Source organism: Topomyia yanbarensis, chromosome 1 (genome assembly GCF_030247195.1).
Source record: "Topomyia yanbarensis strain Yona2022 chromosome 1, ASM3024719v1, whole genome shotgun sequence".
Taxonomy (NCBI): Eukaryota; Metazoa; Arthropoda; class Insecta; order Diptera; family Culicidae; genus Topomyia; species Topomyia yanbarensis.
The window spans coordinates 199,874,731-199,896,075 of record NC_080670.1 but is presented as its reverse complement, the minus strand read 5'-3'; the positions used below and the strand labels follow the sequence as shown (position 1 = coordinate 199,896,075).

General features: G+C 42.7%; 2 protein-coding genes across 5 annotated transcripts in view; one reads left to right on the top strand and one right to left on the bottom strand.

The window, feature by feature from the left end:
- The first annotated feature begins 423 nt into the window (after window positions 1-423).
- LOC131687533 (glutamine-dependent NAD(+) synthetase) overlaps window positions 424-21,345 on the top strand; it is a 123,456-nt gene continuing 102,534 nt past the window's right edge. For both annotated transcript variants that reach the window (XM_058971642.1, XM_058971633.1), the window contains exon 1: window positions 424-627. The gene's annotated coding sequence lies outside the window, so the exon portion shown is untranslated. The remainder of the gene's footprint in view (window positions 628-21,345) is intronic.
- LOC131687507 (cytosolic carboxypeptidase 2) overlaps window positions 675-21,345 on the bottom strand; it is an 81,570-nt gene continuing 60,899 nt past the window's right edge. Inside the window, exons 5-17 of one of the 3 annotated variants that reach the window (XM_058971600.1) lie at window positions 20,526-20,675; window positions 20,160-20,463; window positions 10,082-10,186; window positions 9,812-9,987; window positions 9,579-9,741; window positions 9,348-9,506; window positions 9,194-9,262; window positions 2,699-2,831; window positions 2,533-2,636; window positions 2,044-2,474; window positions 1,790-1,984; window positions 1,482-1,730; window positions 675-1,427 (exon numbers count right to left, since the gene is read on the bottom strand). In XM_058971600.1, coding sequence (XP_058827583.1) covers window positions 863-1,427; window positions 1,482-1,730; window positions 1,790-1,984; window positions 2,044-2,474; window positions 2,533-2,636; window positions 2,699-2,831; window positions 9,194-9,262; window positions 9,348-9,506; window positions 9,579-9,741; window positions 9,812-9,987; window positions 10,082-10,186; window positions 20,160-20,463; window positions 20,526-20,675 — 2,803 coding nt within the window. In that variant the 3' untranslated portion in view covers window positions 675-862. The remainder of the gene's footprint in view (window positions 1,428-1,481; window positions 1,731-1,789; window positions 1,985-2,043; window positions 2,475-2,532; window positions 2,637-2,698; window positions 2,832-9,193; window positions 9,263-9,347; window positions 9,507-9,578; window positions 9,742-9,811; window positions 9,988-10,081; window positions 10,187-20,159; window positions 20,464-20,525; window positions 20,676-21,345) is intronic. The other 2 variants (XM_058971604.1, XM_058971611.1) reach the window with 2 other exon arrangements.

Genomic DNA, 21,345 nt, shown 5'->3' with positions numbered 1-21,345 from the left:
GCAGTAGGGCACAATACCTAATTTAAAATCAGTTTTTAGCGTTTCGGATTCTTCTCATCAGTAGCTAGTTTTGGTACTAGTTTAGATTTATCGTCTAACTACCCCAAAGACTGGTACTAGTTACTGATGAGGAGAATCCGAAACGCTAAAAACTAATTTTAAATTAGGTATTGTGTCCTCCTGCACGAAAAAAACAATTATTTATTTTTTGGCGCAGTTTTTAGTGCCACAAGCAAATTTTATTGTAAAAATCCATTCGGGCAGTGTTGTATTGAACCAAAACAAAAATTTTGACCGCCAGTTTCACACTCGACACCCACCGTGTGTGCCGGTGTGAATTTCACTGTGAAGAACCGTTTCGCATGCGCGAATCGTTTTTGTTTTGATCGCATCTTTCTTTCATTCCTTTCTCTCTGATGTGATGCAGCAGTTCCGAAAGTGCAAGTGTCTGTCAAATCAGTTTTGATTTTGTGCGTATATGTTTCATCTCCGATATATTTTAGTGAAAATCGGAAATAAATTTAATTGTACTTTCTCGCGTTTCGGTGTGCAATAATTTACGATTGTCGTGTGATTAGTTTGGATCTCTCAGGTGGCAGATTCCCCCCCCTCATCGGTTCAGTCGAGGTAAGTCATCGAAATCAATCTTTTCGGGGGCAGCATAAAATCGAATTTTTTATTCGCTTCCTCACACATGCATAATTTAGATTAAAATTTTGTCCTTTTTCTAAATAGTTTTTTCACACAAAAAACATTAATGAGTGGGTATGTGAGGATGGCAGGACCCAGAATGTAGAAATAGTACACTGTGAGGGCAGGACCGGCGTTATGCCGCTAGGAAGGAACATATACTATTTCCGGTTCAGTTCAAAACCACCATCCGTGCGGGTTTGTGGTGGTGGTGGTGATTTCCAGCCGCTCGCTTCTTCCGGTGCTTCTTGCTGGAACTAATTGGAATCCGTAGATTCTTTTCCGATTCCGTCTCGGAGTAGAGTGTGGTCAGCTGTATATCGATTGTGTGCGTCGTTGCGGTCGGCAGTTTGGTCGGGGATGCACTACTACCGGTGGTTCCGACTGGTCCCGAAACGTTCGCATTCCGTACGGCTTTTAGGTGATGCGATTTTCGCTGTCTCGGTAGAGGTTGAGCCGCTGTTACGACGATACCGCCGGTTTTGAACCGGGATCGGCCACCGTCCAGCAGGCTGGATGGTTTTAGTGGCTGACTAGATACAAGTAAGGAAACGGCTGGGGTGGTTGGTGCCGTTGAGGTGGTAGCTGCTAGGAGATTGTTAGTACTAGTGGCTTTTCGAGGGGATCCGGTCGAGAGGAAGGCAGCGGTTGCCTGCCGACGAGACTGCCCGGAACGGGCGCTGCGGGTAAATTGCGTTATGATTTCTGACTTTTCGGCAATTTTGTTCAATGTGTTTCTGGAATGGATGGGAGTCAGCGATATAATGAAACAATAATGCATTTGAACAAACCTGGTTTTCCTTCGGACCCGGGCTATTCCGCTGCTGTCGAAACTGTCACCGGACTTCTTATCGGCTGTCAGTTTCTGTTTACCGAGTTGCTCACTAAGGGACAGTTTGGCCCTTGCGGCGGTCGATCGGTTCTCTTTATCCCCACGGGAATGAGAAGCTGCGGCTGCCAATCGTGACATGCTTTTATGGTGTCGCTCCTTCAGATGTCGTTTTTCGTCTTTCCAAGCGGCGAGTTTCTGAGAGCAAGCGCTATTCAAGAAAAATGAAATTAGTCATTAAAAAGGGTGTAAAAAAACCGCAAAGCTTACGTCAGTAGCGCTTCGCTATCAAACTGGGCCGATTTAACCAAGCTCGGTGGAACGCCCCAGGAAAGGGGCCGTGGACTAAAAGTTGTCAATTCATTGACGTATCCATCGGAATGAGTTCCGGTCCAAATGGAACGTCGGAATGACAACTGCGGGAAAAATTGGTCTGGACTCATTGCTTTCGTTTGTTCGCGGTTTCTATAAATTAAACACTGAAATTATGGCAAACTACACGAAATTATAGCATGCTAAATAACCTCTCGGAAATGATCCGCTTGAAGCCTCGCCACGATCGCTCCTTACTGATCACCGGTACCGGTGGGAATTCTTTGATTATACTCATCACCAGCTTACTCTTGTCATCTTCGTCCTCCGACTGATATCGACTGGCTGCCGAGCGGACAATCAACTCCGGTGGCATCAGATATTGCGTTTCACAGCCCAGCGCGGTTAGTTTCTTGATTCGGTTCGACTGTCGTAGTTTGTGCTTTCGCCGCAAGTTCCGGTTAACGGTATTCTCCGTATCGGACACGGCGATCGGGTGATTACCGAGGGGACTCTCTTCGTCGGATGTGAAATCGAAGAAATCGCTAGCCGGTTCTGCCGTCGGGATGTCCAACACAATCCGCTGGGAATTGCGCGTCCGCCGCCGGTAGAATTTTGGTGGAGAGCGGTTCGGTTTTTTACCCTGCATATGTAAAAGCGGTTAGTAGTACCGAGAGAGCTAGAAACGTGTAATGGTATACCTTTTTGTTTCTCTTGAGCTTCTGTGGTAGTACCGGAGACGAAGGAGGAACCTTCAGAGACGAACAGCAGGGTCCCTCCAGTTCAGCCATGCTATCCTTACCGGCTGTGAAAGGAAAGGTGTTTTAGCAGGAAGTTGCCGATGTCATGTTGTATTCTAGTACTGACCTTCGTCCTCCGAACTGCTGCTGCTGGTATCGCCCTCGTCACTGGAGTAGTCCGACAATGGGATATTCAGTGGTTCATCCGCGCTCGAACCTTCCTTGGACAGTCGGGTCAAAATCTTCATTCGCAGTTTCTCCTTCAAGTGGACGGAAGTGGAAACTATTGCAATTCGAGGAATTCGTGGGACGACTTAAGGTGCGTCAGCTTAAAAATGTGCATTCGGTGCTATTAAATTAACAAAGCCAAGTGCTTTTCTATAAAACAATTTTATTCCAACTCTAATGACATGAAATTATAAATAATAGGAATCTAAAATAAGAGTTTGTCGTTCTTCCTCCGGAGGTGGCTTCCGGATTCGCCGTACCACTTTGACCACCCGGCGTGTACGAACCGCCTGTTCACGTCGCAACGCTTCCCGTTCCTCTTTACTGCGAGGTACGGGAATAGCGCGGAAATACTGCAACCGGCGTTGAATCGCCTCCTCCGAGGGCGGACAAGAATCCGGTTTGGCCAGGTTCAGGATAAAGTGCAAACATTGGCGTGCTTTGTGCCGATAAACGCGCTGTTTTATGGCATGTTACGGTACGCAATATTTTTTTTTTTTTTGAATAAGAGAAAAGTGAAATTAATCGTCAAATTCTGCACGTCAGATTCTAACCTAAACTGCGGTCAAATTTTTGACTAGAAATTTCCTATCTAGAACCCCTGTCGGTCGTCTAGCGAATACAGAAAACAATTACTTAGTACCACTGGACAACGGAAGATGTCGCTAGTGTCGTGTAAAGCTTCTGCTAGTGTATTTTCCCTCCACCGCGGTTAGAGTTCCAGTAGTATTTACGCCAATCGAAGAGAAACGGAACCGAAGACGGTGGCGGTCGCAAAGTTGGCTTCTGTGCTTCTCGGCGATACTTTTCTTTGCGCTGTGCTTTACCTGCGGCGGCACGTTCCTCTCGCAGCGCTTTTTTCTCCTCGATCGTCCGGGGTACCGGAATACGAACGAACTCCGCCAGTCGCCGTCGGATGGCGTCCTTGCTCGGTGGCATCGAGTTCGGATTGTGCAGGTTTAGCACGAACCACAGATACTTTGTGACGATTTGCCGGTAGGTGCGCTAGTATGTTTGTGTTGCGAAGTGGAAATGTTGTAGTTTGTGTTTGTAATATATTCGGACACGGACATTCACAAATGGGCGATCGTGTTGGACAGAAAGATGGGCATGTTTCGGTTTGATGCGATTTGTTTAGTTGTTTCAAGGAAAGAGGTACATTTAGTCAAGGGCGCTTCAATCCGGCACTAATTATTTTGATATTGGTAGATTGGCCTTGCCGTGGTAGGAAATTAAGAAAGAATCTAGAAAGCAATCGTTGACTATCTTGAGAGAAACACTGTTTATTGTTGAATCTGTTCCGTAAGGTAATTTTACTAACGCCTACCGGCCGAAAGCAGCACCACCCCGATTGGTGGCCCAGAAGAAGCGTTGCCATTCGAAGCGAAACGGTTGGGGCGGTGTTGGCGGTCGTAGGATAGGCTGCTCAGCCCGACGGCGTTCCTCAGCCGCGGCACGTGCCTTCCGAGCGGCGAGACGTTCCTCCCTTAGCACTTCCCTCTCCTCGTCCGTTCGAGGCACGGGAATTCGCAGGAAATCTGCCAGCCGGTGCCGGATCGCTGCCGGGTTTGGCAGTTCGTAGAGATGGTCAAAGTTGAGTTCTTCCAGTATCGCCAGGCATTTGAACGCGTTTCGGCGGTAGCAGCGCTAGGCAGTTGTGGGGATCGGTATTAGTGCTGTGTGCAGTGTGCTAGCCTACATCTAAAGGACTAATGAAGGCGAAAGGTGCGGTAAAACTTACGAATGGGTGCCGTGCCCGGTGCGGTTTTCTGAACGTACTTGCAATTATTGACACTAAATGTATACATACGAACTTAAAAGACAAACACACGGGGTCCGAAATTGGTTGTTGAACTATGCAACCTTTAATCGTTCTGAACTATTTCAGAATGTAAGAATTCTCTTAAACGAGCAACTTAAAATAAAACATTTACTTTTATACATGTACACAAAGCTACAGCTTATTCGTCTCTGAAACAACTTACATACTGCTACAGAAATAAAGATCGATCGCCAATGCTATTATTTACAAATAAAAAAAATTGCCTTTTGTATACAAAATGTTCCTTCAATCAATATTGCCTGCAGTTTATTTACGTGCCTTGTTGATACTTGAGCATAGCGGCAGTTGGGCGTAGAGTGAGAGAAAACTGCAGCTGCGTTTTGAGCTGTGGGCACTTGATGGTTAGTAACCGGTTAGTTAAATGCTATGAGAAAGTGATTGTCCACCGATGGGAAGGCAGTCCCGATCCCATTGGAGCGCTGCGAGGGGATTTGGATAAGTTCAGCTGGATTGTAGGAGTAGCAAGAGTAAGGTAAACGAAAGGTAGTAATGATTTAAATTTTTCCGTAGATGTTTGTAATTATTTATTTATATATTTGCAGGTTTCAAACTAGACATTAATTCGCCTGAAATTTTCTGATTAAGCTGTGTCGAGAGCTCGAGTTTGATCTGTGTAGAGTAAAAAGCGTATAACGTGTTGCTGCATCAGTTCGTATATGGATAGGAAACAGAAAATATTGAGAAAAATTCTGGAGCCAAAAAAATAGATAGTGTTAGTGATTCAGAGTCGACAGATTTGTAGTTGTGTACCTTGGGAAAAATATAAATTTGTTGTGAAGAACAGCGTGGCTCAATTTACTGTCATAGTTTACAATGTACAGTTGGAGCGGTTTTGAAAGATCGCATTCTACGATTTAGGCAAAAGTCTGTTGAGTCAGTTCGAAAAAAATATGTTACCAACATTAGGGGATTCCAACACACCTGCATTGCGGTTTTCCCGAGGGTTGAGAGACGATTTTTGGGAGATGAGTTACTTTGAGAGGGGTACATTAAGTTTATGGACGACCAGGAGCAGTCGCGGGTCCGAAAACTCGAGAATTACCAGGTACCCATATTCAATATACGCCACTACTCCCGCGGGCAATCCTGGAATATTGCTCGGAATTATAGAGGTCAAACTGTAATAACGGCGTTGAGAGAATAGAAAACGTGTAGCATCGCTTTATTACATTTCGCGCTGCGTGGATTGTTGGGAAGAGAAAAAGACGAAATATCGGTTTCTGGAGGAATCTCGCTGGGATCTTCCCGTCGAAACAAGAGAGAATTGCCGCCGGGAACCATCCGATACTGAGTACAGAATATCACGCAAAAGAGGACATCGGTTTCGAGAGAACATTTGCGGCTGGATAAATACAGAAACACAGTGAAGGTAGGAGAACACCTTCAAATCGGAAAAGAAACCCCGCGAAAATGGCTTTGAAAGAATGTGAGTCAGGAGATCGGTCTATCCGGATCAGTTAACCTGTTGGATGGGCGGAGTTTCTAAAATTAGAATTTGCTGATGAAAGCGTACCTGGAAGAATTGGGACGATTATTTTCCCGGTGATAGCTGCGGATACATCAGAAGCTTAGTCAGAAAAGGGCTGAATTCAAGCTTATCGAAGGCTACAAGATGTCAAATGCGAATTATTTCTAGTGCACAAGATTGTAGGTTCGTAACTGGGAAATATTTGCGGTATGCCTTCTCCACAAACCATCTAAAATACATTAACACACGCTGTAGCGCCAAAGAATGTCCGGTGTTCTCTTTCTGATGAAACATGTATCCGACCTGAAGTAAGACGATTGACTACCAATGGAGATCCATATTCACGCTTTTAAGAAGATTTTTTGAGGCGATTACAATCAACCCCGTGTTTCTTGGTATGCCAATGAATATGAAGCAATATAATACGCTGTTAAACAACTTAGACCGCATCCTGGATTTGGTATTCTTGACGGCGGAAGACTGGTCTGTGATTTGTGTTACTGAGTAACCTCCAAACATTCGAATTGATGTCTCAGCCGATTGTTTTAAAACTCCGATGGCGATTAACAAAAAATTAACTTCACAATGATCGTCGTTTATTTGTCAGAGCTCGATTGAAACTCTATGTGATGTGGATGTAGATGAGATAGCTTCACATTTCTGGAATAGCTTCACATCGTTCGGTAAAGGTTCTTCCTATTAAAAAGAAACCAGTTTCGCCTGTTTAGAGTACAGTTTTTCTTTGGAAATTGAGGCGTAAACGTGTGTCAGTGTCAGCATCGGGAGCGGGCTTGTAACTCATACTCAGCGAGTAGCAAAACCAACTTTAAAATGAACGAGTGTTGAATACACAAGGTTTAATGCTGATTTTTAACATGCATTCCCAAGATGAAAAAGAATCCAGGTGTGAATCAGTAGCCTCGTGCAAAGTGAAAGAAACTCGAGACGGGTCATTATTCAGATCGCAGCAAAAGGTCAACAATGATTTAAACGTACAAATACAGAGTAGATCTTGCAAAAAATGCATGGTCGTAGAAGCGAAGGTCTTAATTGAATTGTAAAATTTGGAGTTATTTTCCCCCCTGAAAAGTTGTCAACCTGACGATTCTATCGTAGTAGGCAGTGTTCTGGATTGAACTGTTTATGGATCAAAAGGTATAGAATCCATAAATCATCACCAGAGTGAGGGTAAAGTCGATAAGGAACTGGATGAAATGGTTCGCCAAAGATTCATTCTGAAGGTTGTCGGGGTCTCGTTTGGAGACGATCACTCGAACATCGCAAATAAAAGCTTCACAAGTATGCCGGTTTCACCATGAGAAAATGGGTGAGCAGCAGCCCCGAGGTTCTGCGAAAACTTGGAATCAGAAGTCACTTTCATTCGGTCGACAACAACGAAGAACTCTTGGAATGAGTTTTGGAAATGATGTAGTATCCGGTTGAAGAAGTGTTTATTTTTTTCCTGTGAATCTGGGCGAAGATTTTGCTCCGTATATCACCGACCAAAGAAACGGATGGGTCTGCGCTACGCAATGAGTTTTATGACCTTGGAGCTTCTCACGCCGTACCTGATACACGAACGAATGCTAAACCAAATTCTGAAATTGGAACGAAGAAATACTTGAGGGAAAGTTCGAAAAGTGAAATCGTATGGCGCCGAACTCGTCACTAAGGTGTGGTGGCTACAAACGACGGCCATACAATAAACGTCGAGATTTGGTGATGGTACTAACGGAAGTCGAAGGTTCCGTCAATGCGCGACTGCTCACCTACATGCCGCAAGAGTGCTGATTACGAGGCACTCACCCCTAATAACTTCCTTTTTGGAAACGAATTCTGTGCTCATAAAACGTAGAACGTAACTGAAACCTTCAGAAACATCGCTGAAAGCAGTAGAAGAACATGGATACGAGGAAAAAGCGAGAAGGTGGTAATTTCGAAAGATGGCGTAGTATGACGGCATCTGGACAACTGAAATGACCAGTTGTGAAGTTAGCGGTGGTGGAAGTAAGAATTATCGGTGAACCTGGAACAGAAGTGAGTGAGACCAGGATTCACAGGGCGATAGCATTGTACCACTAGTCCAAGTGACACTTGGTGGATCACAAGGATCACCCCTGGCCAACGATTGTCCTGATGTTCTCGCGGACGCGACGGACGACAAAACAGCGGGAACCAGAGTGGGAACAGGGGGAACAACAGGGAACTCCAATTCCATAGTATCATGCGACCCGTGATATGGTTAAAATTGTTGAGTGGGTTTAAAATATTCTCAATGGCGAACGGAGCCTGGGAATAGGAAGAGTCGGGCGAACTCCCCGGTATGTTGCATTACGCAGCGGAACGTTCGCTCTACACACCGAATTGTTTCGCCGTTGATCGGCATTTTTTGCCGGTTTTTTGTCGGCTGGGGGCTTACTGAGACTTTCGATTGGTGGTAGTTTGGTTTACTGGGTTTCGTTTATCAAATTTCGATGTGGGCAGACGAACCTGCTCAGAGGCCGTGTCATAGGAGGTGACAGAAAGCAGGAGTTCCGTGCCGAGGACTGTCGAGTTTTGCTCGTACTTATACTCTGACACAGTGGATTGTTATTTTCTTCGCAAATTATGAAAATCAAATGATCGTGGCCCACTTAAACCTGATATAGCCCGCTAAATCCATTTACATCCCAAATTGCTGGGTGTCCTCTAGTTGTTGTGCAATATATGTTGGAAGTGTAATGTAGTTTTCCAATCAACAATTGTTAGAATAACAAATAAATCGCCAGCAAAAACGTACAGCAACTATGAATCTATCTCGGCTTATGATTCTACCCCATGGGATAATCTTCGTCCCCACCACGTGGACAATCAAATTCAAATTTTTTCAATCAAAAATTTTGATTACTCTAAACAAGGGATATTGGTATGGGGGAATTATTACAAGCAAATTAGCCACAGATGAAGCCCTTGCGTGTCCGCCTAAACTCTGGCTAGCTTTCGTTCAGCCACCACCAGGGCTGCTGTTGGGCCTTGCGATTAGCTTTACGCAGTTTTTTCTCTCTCTTCCGCAACTTTCGCAACCGTTTCACATGAAAATTTACTTTGATCGGATTATCATCGTAGTAGTCCATCAGCGTTTCGCAGTACGCCCGGCCGATATGTTCGTAGTCCTGATAGGGAGAAAGAAAAAGGTTTCCACCTTGACTAACATGCTACTAAAACAAGTGTCATTTCCTGAAACAGATCCAAACTTACCGCCGTAGAGAAGTGCGTCCCGGCCCGACCACCCATCGTACTTCCACCGAAGGAAGCCTCCAGGGTGTAGCTGTTGGTTACGCCCAGTACCCAGACAACGATTCGGCCAGTTCCTTCCTTGTTTTTCTGCACCTTAAACTTGCAATTTTCGAAGGAAAACTATCGCCAAAGAAACGGTTACTTTTAACTGCTCAAATCAGGAAGCGGATTCGGAGTTTATCAAACACAAACCTTATCGGCCACATTTTTGTGCAGCATCAGGGGAAAAACCTGCTCTAGCAATCGCCGGTCCGGATGCCGTTTCAGATTTTCGCAGCCATAAATGAACACATTGTGCTTGCGGGAGTGAGCGTGCATGTCACAGTACATCGCCACGCCACAGTCCTCCATCAGTCTGCCGGAAAGAGAAACAGAGTCGTCACGAGAGGTATAACTTATAACTAACTTTATAAATCAGGTCTAACCTTCTAATCATTGCTTTCGTGTTCCAGATCGACGGATACGTCTCCCGGATCACGGTCCGGTACTGTCGATTGAGATCACGCCCGGTCAGGGAGCTACGGGTGTTCCCCACGATCACCCCGTCCGGATTGAGCATAGGCACTAGCTTAAAGATAAACTTGTGGCGAAGTTTCTTCGCCTGCCGAAGGCCGAGTTGGAAGAGAAGAGAGTTATAAAAAAGTGTACTGCCTGCTTGTAAATTGTGAATGAATGTGAATGTCACGAGTACTTACCACGTATGAATCACCGGTGATAAAGTCCATGAGACCCTTCATCATCCACGAGGAAGGACTCTCGCCAGGATGAACACGTGCGGTGATGATTACCGCTTTCTTTTTCTGAAAATAGAAAAACATCTCTTGAATAGGTATAGAGCAACCAGTTGAGTCATTAATTGAAGAAGAAAATTCTTCTATTATATACATCGAATGTATCGATAAAACTATTTCAAGCTCTCAAAAACTTCAGAAAGGCTTAGGATCAAAGTTACCGCCGGATATGTTAGAAAAATTTTTTATTCCCACGCAGTACAAAAAACTGAGGGAAGGCCAAACACCTTCCAAACAATCTCGCTGAACTATCACTTTTCGCTTTGATGCCGTCATCATGCCCCATGTTCATCATTGAATCACAAGATCAATCACATCCGGTCTGCCGTCACCGAAGGGGGGTGCTGTGCTGCAGGTCGGTGACCAGTTGGCACGAGAACTACCCGGTCGACCCGCCATTGATTACACCGGCAGCAGTAGTCGCATAGGTCACATTTTTGGCGATCCGAGAATATCGAACTATTTCAGGAGACAGTCACACAGAAAGTGGGCTATAATCAGCGTCTGGTTTGTCTCGTTCGGTGCTGCTCAGTACTGCACTAAAATAGTATAAACGGTGTCGATTACGTTACCCGCGAACGTGATCAAGGACGACAGACGCGGTGGTTCCGTTTTGGCAGCGGCAGTTGCCTGTTGTGGTGTAAGGGCGATTATATCAAACGATTTCCTAAGATCAGCAAGGCCACAACAAACGGAGTACGGAACAGATATTTTATTCTTGGCAGACAGCTGTTTTTAATGTCTTTCGTATGGTGACGATGGAACACTGGACTCGGCGATAGTGACTTGTTTTTGTCGCTCGTACAAAATGAAAGATGGGGTGAAAAATACATCTCTGATGGTCGCGGTGATGATGCCGCGGAAACAGCTGGATCGGGGGATGAATTTATCATCCTCTCACTAATTATATGTTCTTCTTTCTAATGGGCCCTCGTAAACGTCCATCGCAACGATACGCTTAAATCAATGGAACGGCACGGTGGTAATATGTTTGAAACTGGTCGCGTAATTTGCACCAAGGGAGGGACGTGGGAGCTTATTTACAACAGACCAAAGGGATTGTTTTTAAGTCGAACGGACTATTATTTATTGTAATCACTGCTTCTTTATTCGCTTTATGTATCAAATTCAAATGATTTTTTAAAGCATGTTTTAATGGGATTCTATTTTCTTTTATTTTCAGGTATGTAAAGTTGAAAAATCCCTCAAACAATCGGAAAAGCTGCAAATTCCTATACACGATCATGTTGTTCCACGTGTGATGAAACCAAACAAAAGCTTCACTTCCTAGTATTGGATATGGCTGATTGCAGGCCGAACTACTCTCATTAAAGCTATACAGAACGGGACGAAGGTGAAAACTGAAATGGTATCTAATCTTGTGTCCCCTGTACACACGAACCAACAGAAGACCCAAGAATTCTATTGCATCTCATATCCCTGCAGAGGTGTGAGCTGATCGATTTATCTAAAAAATAATTGATATTTTGACACATGGCAAAACCAGTAAACAATACAAAATTTAACTGGTTGAATTTACAGGCTGCGGATTATCCTTGAAAAGTCCGTAACCAGATAAGTTTCGAATATTTCGCAATCAACCAGGGTCCATAAAGAAAATTTCCAACTTGGGAAGATGGTTGACGATATCGAAAATTGAATGCAATTTCCCTTAATTGCCGAAACTAATCAGCAAGACTTCCCACCTGACCAAGACATTGTTACAACCACCTGCAACAAAGGAATGTATCGAGTCAGACATTAGGATTCGTCAATATTTAAGCACGACTCATCAAAACTGTGTGAGAAAATAATCGCGTAAGCGCGTGCAGAGTAAATGCTCCAATGCCGTACCACAGTGGTTTATAACATTACCCAATTGATGCTATGTGGACTTTAGCTGCAAACTGCAGTTTTTACTTGCATACATGATAAGTCGAACAATGCCTGTAAAACACGTTTCTTCGAGAGCTGACATCTCGAATCATGAAGGCCTCCCAGGAAAGCGTATAATTGGTGAAACTGGTTCTGATTTATTCTGTCCACTTTGCCGCCTTCTCTTTGAATAGTGAAAACTTCGCACATTCGCAACCTTGGGATTTTCATGATACAGACCTTGAAAAGTGTTGTGGACTGTACTGCCTATAATCCCATAAGTCAGTCCCATGTAGAGAGGAAATTCCATAGAACATGGGACTGACCTGCGGTTATGGGCAGTGTAGTCGTCATCACATTTGAGATTCGAACATTGTATCTATATCCTGAATGCCAGCTAGAAAAGTACTGACATATACAACGTGTGGTACGAAAGATTTGTAAAGAGAAGTCTCTAAATTTTTGTTTTAAATGGTGATAATAAAAGAGCTCGAACCTTGGAAAGTATCTTCGCACCCTTTGCAGCGGTTACCCAACTTCCCCGGCACTGTCCGGAATAGCCGACATATTGGGCCCTATTCTCACAGTCACGTCACTTAGTGACTAGAAGACAATGTTGTTCTAGTCACTGGGTGACGTGACTGTGAGAATAGGGCCCATTATACTGTAGTCTCATCGACACTTGAATCTGGTACCATTCGATGTTATCCGTTATCTTTTCTCGAAATAGACATTTTCTGAAGTTTCTATTTAGAAGAGAAAAAATATATTTAATCTTACAAGTAGCATTACCAGAAGTTACTGAACACCAGATAGAATCTTCATAAACCAACCATAATGAAATCATTGGTACGAAGAAAATTGTATGCAATATCGTATGAGCGTCGTATGAGCGATCGGAAATAAAACTCGCAAGAACAGAACTTGATATGCAAAACTCGCCTTAAAGTTATTAGAAAGTGCACGGATTTGGGGGGAGCACGTCGTTTGGCATACGTTCGTTTGGCATAATGTTCATTTTGCATAACAGCAGGTGACACATGCTTTCGTTTGGCATAATGTTCATTTGGCATAATGGACGTTTGGCATAATTTGAAATATACATTGAAATCTCTGTTATATTTCACGTTGACACCTTATGTGGCTACGCCACATCGCTTTAAGTATGATGCCGCCCGACGTCGCTCTACTTCGTCGGACTTAAACTAGTTGACAGCCCTTATGTTTGAGTAACCCGAGCAAACGAGTGCACAGTGGAAGAAATTCGATCAAAAAGGCAATTAATTGGAAGCCGCTGAAAAAGTATGATAATATATACACCAAAAGTTGCGGAATTTTTTAGGAAATAAGATGCAATCAAGCTTGTCCATCGCACGCAGCTGTGGACGGAGATATGGGGCTTTGAAGATCCGGAACATTACCGGTTGATAAATTCAAATCAGGCGCCCAATCAGAAGCCGCAGCAAAAATACTAAAAACTACACATCGAAATTTTGAAAAACTTCAGCGATCAAAACGCAAATATTATATTCATGTTTATCTGCACGAAATGCCTCCGAAACAAAATTCGCTTTTTTCACAATTCTCCATCTCCATTCAACCGTGTTCGTCATCAAAAGAGACACAATATTTTATTTCACATGTAAAAACATGTAAAATTCTATTATTAGACAGCAAAATACGTAGCATGTAATTTTCATTTTTTTAAGTGTGTAGGCACAAGATGAATCGGCTATATGGATCACGAAATATTAATTTACAATGACAAGATAATTGCTTTATTGATCTAAAAATATCTAATCTGGATAGGTATCTCCTGAAGCAAACATTCAGCGGCAAATATAGTTCAAAAATCTAAAAAACCAAAACGAGATTCCGAGTTCGAGGAGGTCATTTGGGGTTACATGAAATCCGTCAATGAAATTCAATGTAGCCTTAACGAGTGGTCATATATGTTTGGCGAAGAATTGGATGCTGAATCAGAGTTTGATTTAGAGTAATTTTTTTTATATTTTTACGACCATATTACAATTCTTTTGTTTTTCTGTCCAATTGATTAGAAATAAGTTCATATGAATTAATATTGTTATATAATAATTTAATTTTTTGCGATTAGTTCCTTCAATTTGATTGCATGTTGATCGCTGGAGTTTTTCGCAACTTTAAGGGTTTAATTCTTTGTACTTTTTCAGCGGATTCTGAATCAGGTCTCAGATTTGATGAAAACCGGCAATGTTCCGGATCTTCAAAGCCTCATATCTCCGGTTACAAGTGCGTGCGGTGAACAAATTTGAATGCTTCTTGATCGCTAGAGTTTTGCGCAACTTGAAGGGTATAATTCTTTCTACTTGCCTTTTTGGTCGGATTTCTTCCACTGTGGAGTGGGTCATAGGTTTGCTTGTGAGGGGTCGCCGCTTCCGACGGCGGGTCGATGACCACCTCGCCCCCTTGGTCTCGGTTATGCGATATTGCCAAGGGCTATTTGGTATATAAATTCAAAGAACTGCTCATGTCTGAAAGAAGGAATCAACCTCTAAGTTTGAGCAAACGAGTCGAACACCAGTTTATATGCGAGCGCTATTTGGAATACAAATTCAAATAATTGCTCATGTCTTAAAGAAGGAATCAATCCTTGTTTCTGGCAAATATATATACGTGTATATTTGCCAGAAACACTAGGGTTGATTCCTTCTTTGAGTCACGAGCAGTTCTTTAAATTTGTATACCAAATGGCCCTCGTAAGTAACCTGCGATACACTCTTTTGCCCGTTTTACCCAAACTTAAGGGTTGACTCCTTCTTTCAAACATGAGCTGCTCTTTGAATCTGCATGTTGAATAAGTTTGCTAGCAAAGTGTTGATTTACTCGTTTGCCCGAACATAAGGTTTACTTCTTCTTTCAAATATGAGCAGTTATTTGAACCTATATACAAAACAACCCTCGGTTTCGTCGCATAACCGGGACCAAAGATCCGAAGTGGGATCCGCCGGTTTCCGATGGTGCGTCGGCGGCCCCTCGCAAGCAAACCTGTGATCCAATCGTTTGCCTGGAATAATCTATCAACTAATTTAAGTCCGACGGAGCGGAGCCAACGCCTAGTAACAGAAAATTCAATACATTTTTTAAATTATGCCAAACGGCCATTATGCCAAATTACCATTATGCCAAACGACCATTATGCCAAACGAATGTATGTGTCACCTACTGTTATGCCAAATGAACTTATGCCAAACGACGTGCTCCCGAATTTTGGAATAATCACGTTTTTACGTTACAAAAACAGAACCATGAACATAGATCATGTGATTTATAATTATGTTCAATTGCCCTTCAGCAACACCTGCATTACGCTTTCATTAGTGAAGATATTTGTTTTTGTTTCATGAACTTCAGTCACGATTTCCGCCATTACCAGATCGATTTGCTGTACGTGCGCTAGTTCACAACTTTATGACTCGTGCTTTTATTCTTAGAGATTGTTAAGAGTCGGACAATACGATGCAAACTGATTCATGATTTATTACTTGAATATGATCTTGTTTTCTGGTTGTGGACTAGTTCACAAAATCAAAACGTTCTCGTGAACTGTTTAACGAAAATTAGAATATTATTCATGATTTTTTTCAATCATCGTGAACTAATTCATGATTCCAAATATATTAATCACGATTCAATATTTGTGCTCGTGATATGTTCACAAAATCTTGAAATATTAATAGGAACGACAACTGATCCCTAGTAGAATACTCCCATTGAATGTATTGTATAATGTATTGTATCCCAAATGAACGAATATTTTCTAACGAAATTTTTTTTGTGTATCTAAAATAGTCTTAAAAAAAAGTTTGAGCCTTTAGCATGAAAACTTTTTTTCAACTACGCGCGCAAATTCAGTATGATTTTGATCGATTATATGATAAGGACTTTTTGGACGTCGCTTGAAGATTTACGCCACGCGACGTTAGAAACGAAAATGAAAAGCTTTATGGAAGCAATTCCATGCAGTTATTGGCACCGGATCGCCTAAGTATTAACGAGAGAAACATCGCTGAGATCTAAAGTAACAGCGCTAACAAAAATGTGGAATATTAAAATTACTGAATATTCGATTTCGCAAAGGTCTGTCCGGACCGTGTACTGGTACATAAGTCGAGCCGCGTCTTTTCAAGATATTGCGAACGAATCACCGTGTTCGATGATGGAGCTCTCACTTGCACCCGTATCATGCAACACTGTTGGACAGAATCAAATTTAACTTATAGAAGAATTTACCTTACTTTAGGAGAAGGCAACGTTCAATTTATTCAACAAGTTCCTCGAGCGTAACATTGTCCCTCACTATTGAAGGCAAGTGATGTTCACCTTCATACCGAAACCTGGAAAACCATTCTCCGATCACAATTCGTATCGACCGATTGAAATGCTTTCCTCTACCCGGAAGTTGTTCGAAAGAAAGGTTCTGGGGTGATAATTGTATACAAGCTTGCATGACAAAATCGTCTCGGCTTGAGTGCATGTGGTCCTTGGTTCGCCTCGATAGTTGTCTAAAAAGCACCTGTGAGTTTGCATTGGTGATTATTTTGTCTCTGCTACACCCACAGCTGTCGATCTACAAGGACCGTTGTAAGGTGCCTTAGACAATTACGTCCCTTGGGCTCATCACCTAGGTACGGTCGACGGAAAACACTGGGTTAGTCGTATTGAGTTTGAGCTTGTGCGACCACCCATGGCTGCCACTCCGTTATCGATCTGGACTAGCTGAAGTTGCACAGGGAACACACAGGCCCGAACGTAGATCACGGAAGGAAAGGGAATGGTTAGTCCGACACTTGCTTTTGCTAGAGGCCGTATATACTACTGCTCACTCCACAAGTATCACGGGAGGAGGATATTTGTTAGTAAGTATAGAGTTGGACTCTACTTCTTCTTTACCGACGCCAGAGAGGTGCCCCCACTATCTGGACTAGATATCGATCCATCAACTCATGGACCACAGACCATCGGCTTTACTTCCCTTCCGAAGGAAGACGTGGCCACATATTTTTTCACCTCAGAAAAATCTCAACGACCTCGGCTGGAATTGAACCCAGAACAACTGAAGTGAGTGGCGGTCACGCTTACCACTCAACCACCGGCGCCGTCAGAAAACACTGCACACCAAAAAATTATGAATTTTATCATTGACGTAATTGCAAACATGACACAATTTAACAACCTGTAATTCTCGAAATGACGAAACATTACCGTGTTCCGTTTAATTTTACAAGAAACATATACTTTACATGCGCAATGACACAAAATTACACTTACTGTCATTGAAAACATACGCCACATGTTGAGTAAAATTACACGATTTACAAAAATCAACGTCATGTAAAATTAGAACCAAACGTAAAACTAAGTCATTTTTGATGCTCGTATATGTCAGGGTCAGGAGACGTAAATTTACACGACTTTTTCTAGGTGTGTGGGTTAGTCGTATTTTATAGAAAGCGCGAATTAATGCAGCAACAACTTCAACTAATGGGTCAAACTATCACTCAGGTTTTAACGTTTAAATATCTCGGTGTATGATACATTACATATCCGAAACCGAAATGTTATCAAAAGATCAGCTTTCTCCGGTACTTGTAATACTGACTCTGTTCGGTCATTCCTAGCGGGTATAAACCAAACTAAGCGCATGCATAGGTACCCACATAAGAACGGAAGTTGTGGCCCTATTAAATAAGTTTTAAAAAAAATTATCTTACGTACCAAAAAGCGAAAAAAAAGTCGGATTGCGTATCTTTAACGTCAGCTGAATCGAAAAAGATGGTTCAATGACCTAATTGTTTAGGCGTACCAGGATCATTTTCTCAAACAACTTCCAGATGCAGAACGGAACAACAGTCGGCCGATACGAGTTGTGATCATGGACTGTTTTTTTGTAATAGCCCACAATCTTAACCTCGTGGAGTTTGTTGAATCAATTCAATTGGCGCAATCATAGAAACATGAAATTTCACATGCTGAGCTGGATTCTACTTAACTCCAGCGTATGATTGTTGCTTCACAAGAGAGCAAGTGAGAGCTCCACCATTGAAAATAATTGGGACACGATGCCCACGAAGCAAGGGCAGATTTTCTTAGCGAAATCTAATATTCCACAGTTGAAATATTCCACGCTTTCGTTGATACTTTCGGTTTTGTTTCGGTTGCGCATACCTCGAGAAAAGCCCTTATAAATTCTAATCGATGTTTCCCTCGATAACTCGTCGACGAACCGGGCCCAACAAACACGTTTTTTTTACTGTCAACAAGCTCTCCATTGTGATTTCCGCGTACAAATCTGAGCACTCTTTATCCCATCGGTGGGATTTTTCATCTGATACGAGTTTAGTCCGAGCTTATGTCGTGGTGTGGAGAATCGAGCCGGCCAGAAACGCGTTCTTTTTCCTCGGAGGAAGCTCTTGTGTGGTCTTGATCTTGGTGGAGATCGCGGACGTGTAGCACTTCCGATCAATATTTCGTGTGAGGATAAATGAAACATTGATTGCATCCACCGGTCCTGGAATCCGTGTTATTTCATCCGCGTTCAAAATGGTCGTAACCTAAAAAGACGTCAGTGTCCAACCAAGGAAATGTAGGTGCAAGCATTATAAAGTTTTAGAATTAACAAGCGACAACTTCAATACCTGGTGTCGGGGGGATTTCGCTTTGATTGAAAGACTAGCTTTTTGATCTCCAAAATACTGCAAATGCGCACTATTGTGCATTAAATTTTTTAAAAGGATCGATTTTCTTGGTGATACTTATACAATCCCATTGTAGAATAGTGATCGAATCCGTTACCTTGTTCCATTCACTATCCCTCGAAAAATACGATCGCTACAAATTGCAGCCAGTTGCATCAGAAACGTTTTTACTGTAGGGCGAAAGATTATAAGAAGACTTTTAAGCAGATCAGAAATTTTGAAAACTGTAAAAATTCGGTCTTCCAATTATTAGTTAAATTCAGGGTTGTTTCTCAGGCTGAAACACAGGAATGCTTGTTTTTTTAATGAACCAGCAATTGCTGAGAAGTGGGAACTTCTTATCTCCTATTAGTAGGAACTCCGAGATCAGGAACTATTTGTTTCGGGTTTACACCAAAATACTTCCTAGAGCCGCTTTTTCATAGTCCTTCTGGTATTTATAAGGTGGATTGCGACAGAAATTAAATGTTCCTTCTCTTTGATTACTCTTATGCCCTTATTATTATGAACCACATGATTACAGCTGCATTGAGTATCTATGTGGCCCAATTGTAGTGCAGCAAATGACCCGCATCACAGAAAGGCGAACAGGTAAACGAACCTTGTCAAAGAACGTAGTTGGAAAAAACAGACTTGGCGAAAGTCACCCGATAAGAGTTTAGGTTAACCTAGTATTCATCGATTGATAACGAATGTAATCGATTACAGTCGAGTATCTTCCCTGTGCTTCCGCAGATCCTCACTGTTCAATTGGTGACTACGCCGTCAATCTCAACTTTGCGTTCGGGTACGCACACGTGGTATCCATCCGTAAAAGGCCAGTAGCAAACAATATCATTTGCCTGCTCGACACTTGTTACCACCATTCTAATTTATTTGGCCGATCGTCGTCATCGTTCGATCAGAGCTTTTTAAATCTTTAAAAGATTTATAAATTGTTTTTGGCCTGGAAAAAAATCTCAAATAATCCGATTAAGGTGCCCGGATCCATTTTCGGCTGTGGAAACATTTTTATTCCAAAATCCATTTCAGCTTGGGGATTTTTTTTCCAGGGGAAGCCATTTTTGCACGTGTCTAGAGTCCGGTGTAGGGTATTAAAAATGTCTGTTCTATCCGTGCCTGATAGTGCTCCATGATAGCAAGTTGATAGATGAAATCTACGCACTAAAGTGCCTTAACCGATTACGAATATTTTACGTCATGTTGTTTTCGTTGAAAACAACAAAAACGGTCTTTAGTGCTATTCAACACAGAAAATCTCGTTTTTGAACATGTAATTTTTAAACCTAGCCCATTAAAATTAGAATCATCATTTTATTCGGAGTAGCTGAAAGACGTCAAATCAACATAAAAACAAAACCACCACCTACCTTCTGATTGTCATCTTCGTGCGTGGACGGTGCCGTCACCGTCAGGTAGTACACGTTATTCCCGGCCAACGACCGGCACAGCAACCGCAACTTACAGAACTTCGACTTGACCGGATTCCGCTGGATGCTCATCAGGTAGTCCTGCAGATCGGAGTAAGTGTACGGATAACTGTGCGCAAAGTACACCGTATCACCATCGTACTTGAACTCGATGTTGAACGACAACGTGAACGAACTGTTACCGATGTAGTCGTCTTCATCGTCCTCGACCGGCCGGTGATGGTAGCTGGTGTGGTTGTTGAAGCTGTAATTCGAGATAAAAATTGTTGCCAGTTTTAGAGTTCCAACCGACCAAACAGAACCTACCCATCACTATCGTTCCGGAAGTAGGCAATATTTTCGCCGCACCGCTGCCAACCGACATGGTTGTACTCGGCGTCCAGCGAGGAATACATCAGCGGTCGCATGCCCTCCTTGTACAGGCTGTCCGGTTTCGTCAGGTTGATGATCGAGAACCTGCCAAAAAACAAGATCAACCAGCGTTAGCGTTGATGAGAAAAAAAACAAATATATATTATGAGAAAATTATGACTTTGTCAAGCTGTTGTTTCGGTTCCCGCAATGCATCAGAACAAAAAATCGAAAGGTGTCCCCCATTCAGAACGCAAATTCGCCGTTCGATTGTTTGGCCAACGTGAGCACCTTCTTCGCGGTGATGAATGGCTTTCGCTTTCGGGTTTCCGATCTTGCGATAAACTGGAAAACATGAGCATAATTACAGGTTGGTAAGCGGAGTCAGAGAAGAAAAAAAATCAGACCGATCTTTAGTTGTTTTCGCATAGAATAAACGGAAACAGACGGAACCGGTAAATTGAGCATCTACCCGAAGGAAGAAACCACCACGAACGGATCATACTAATTATGATTGTTTGTTCCGAGCTGCTGCCGCGGTGCACCGCGTTAAATTTGACTTTCGGGTGAATATTCATTAGGCAATGAGTATTTGGCGAAACGAAGGAACGTGGTATAGTGAACCGATGAGAAAAAAAATCAAAATTTGACATGTCCGTCGTTTGAATTTTTTGCTAGTGGCCACCTGGTGTTTGATGAACAAACAACATTTGCCTTTTAGAAGGGGTAATTATAATTACCGTTGGTTATTCCTTACCGGCGATAATTCATCCGT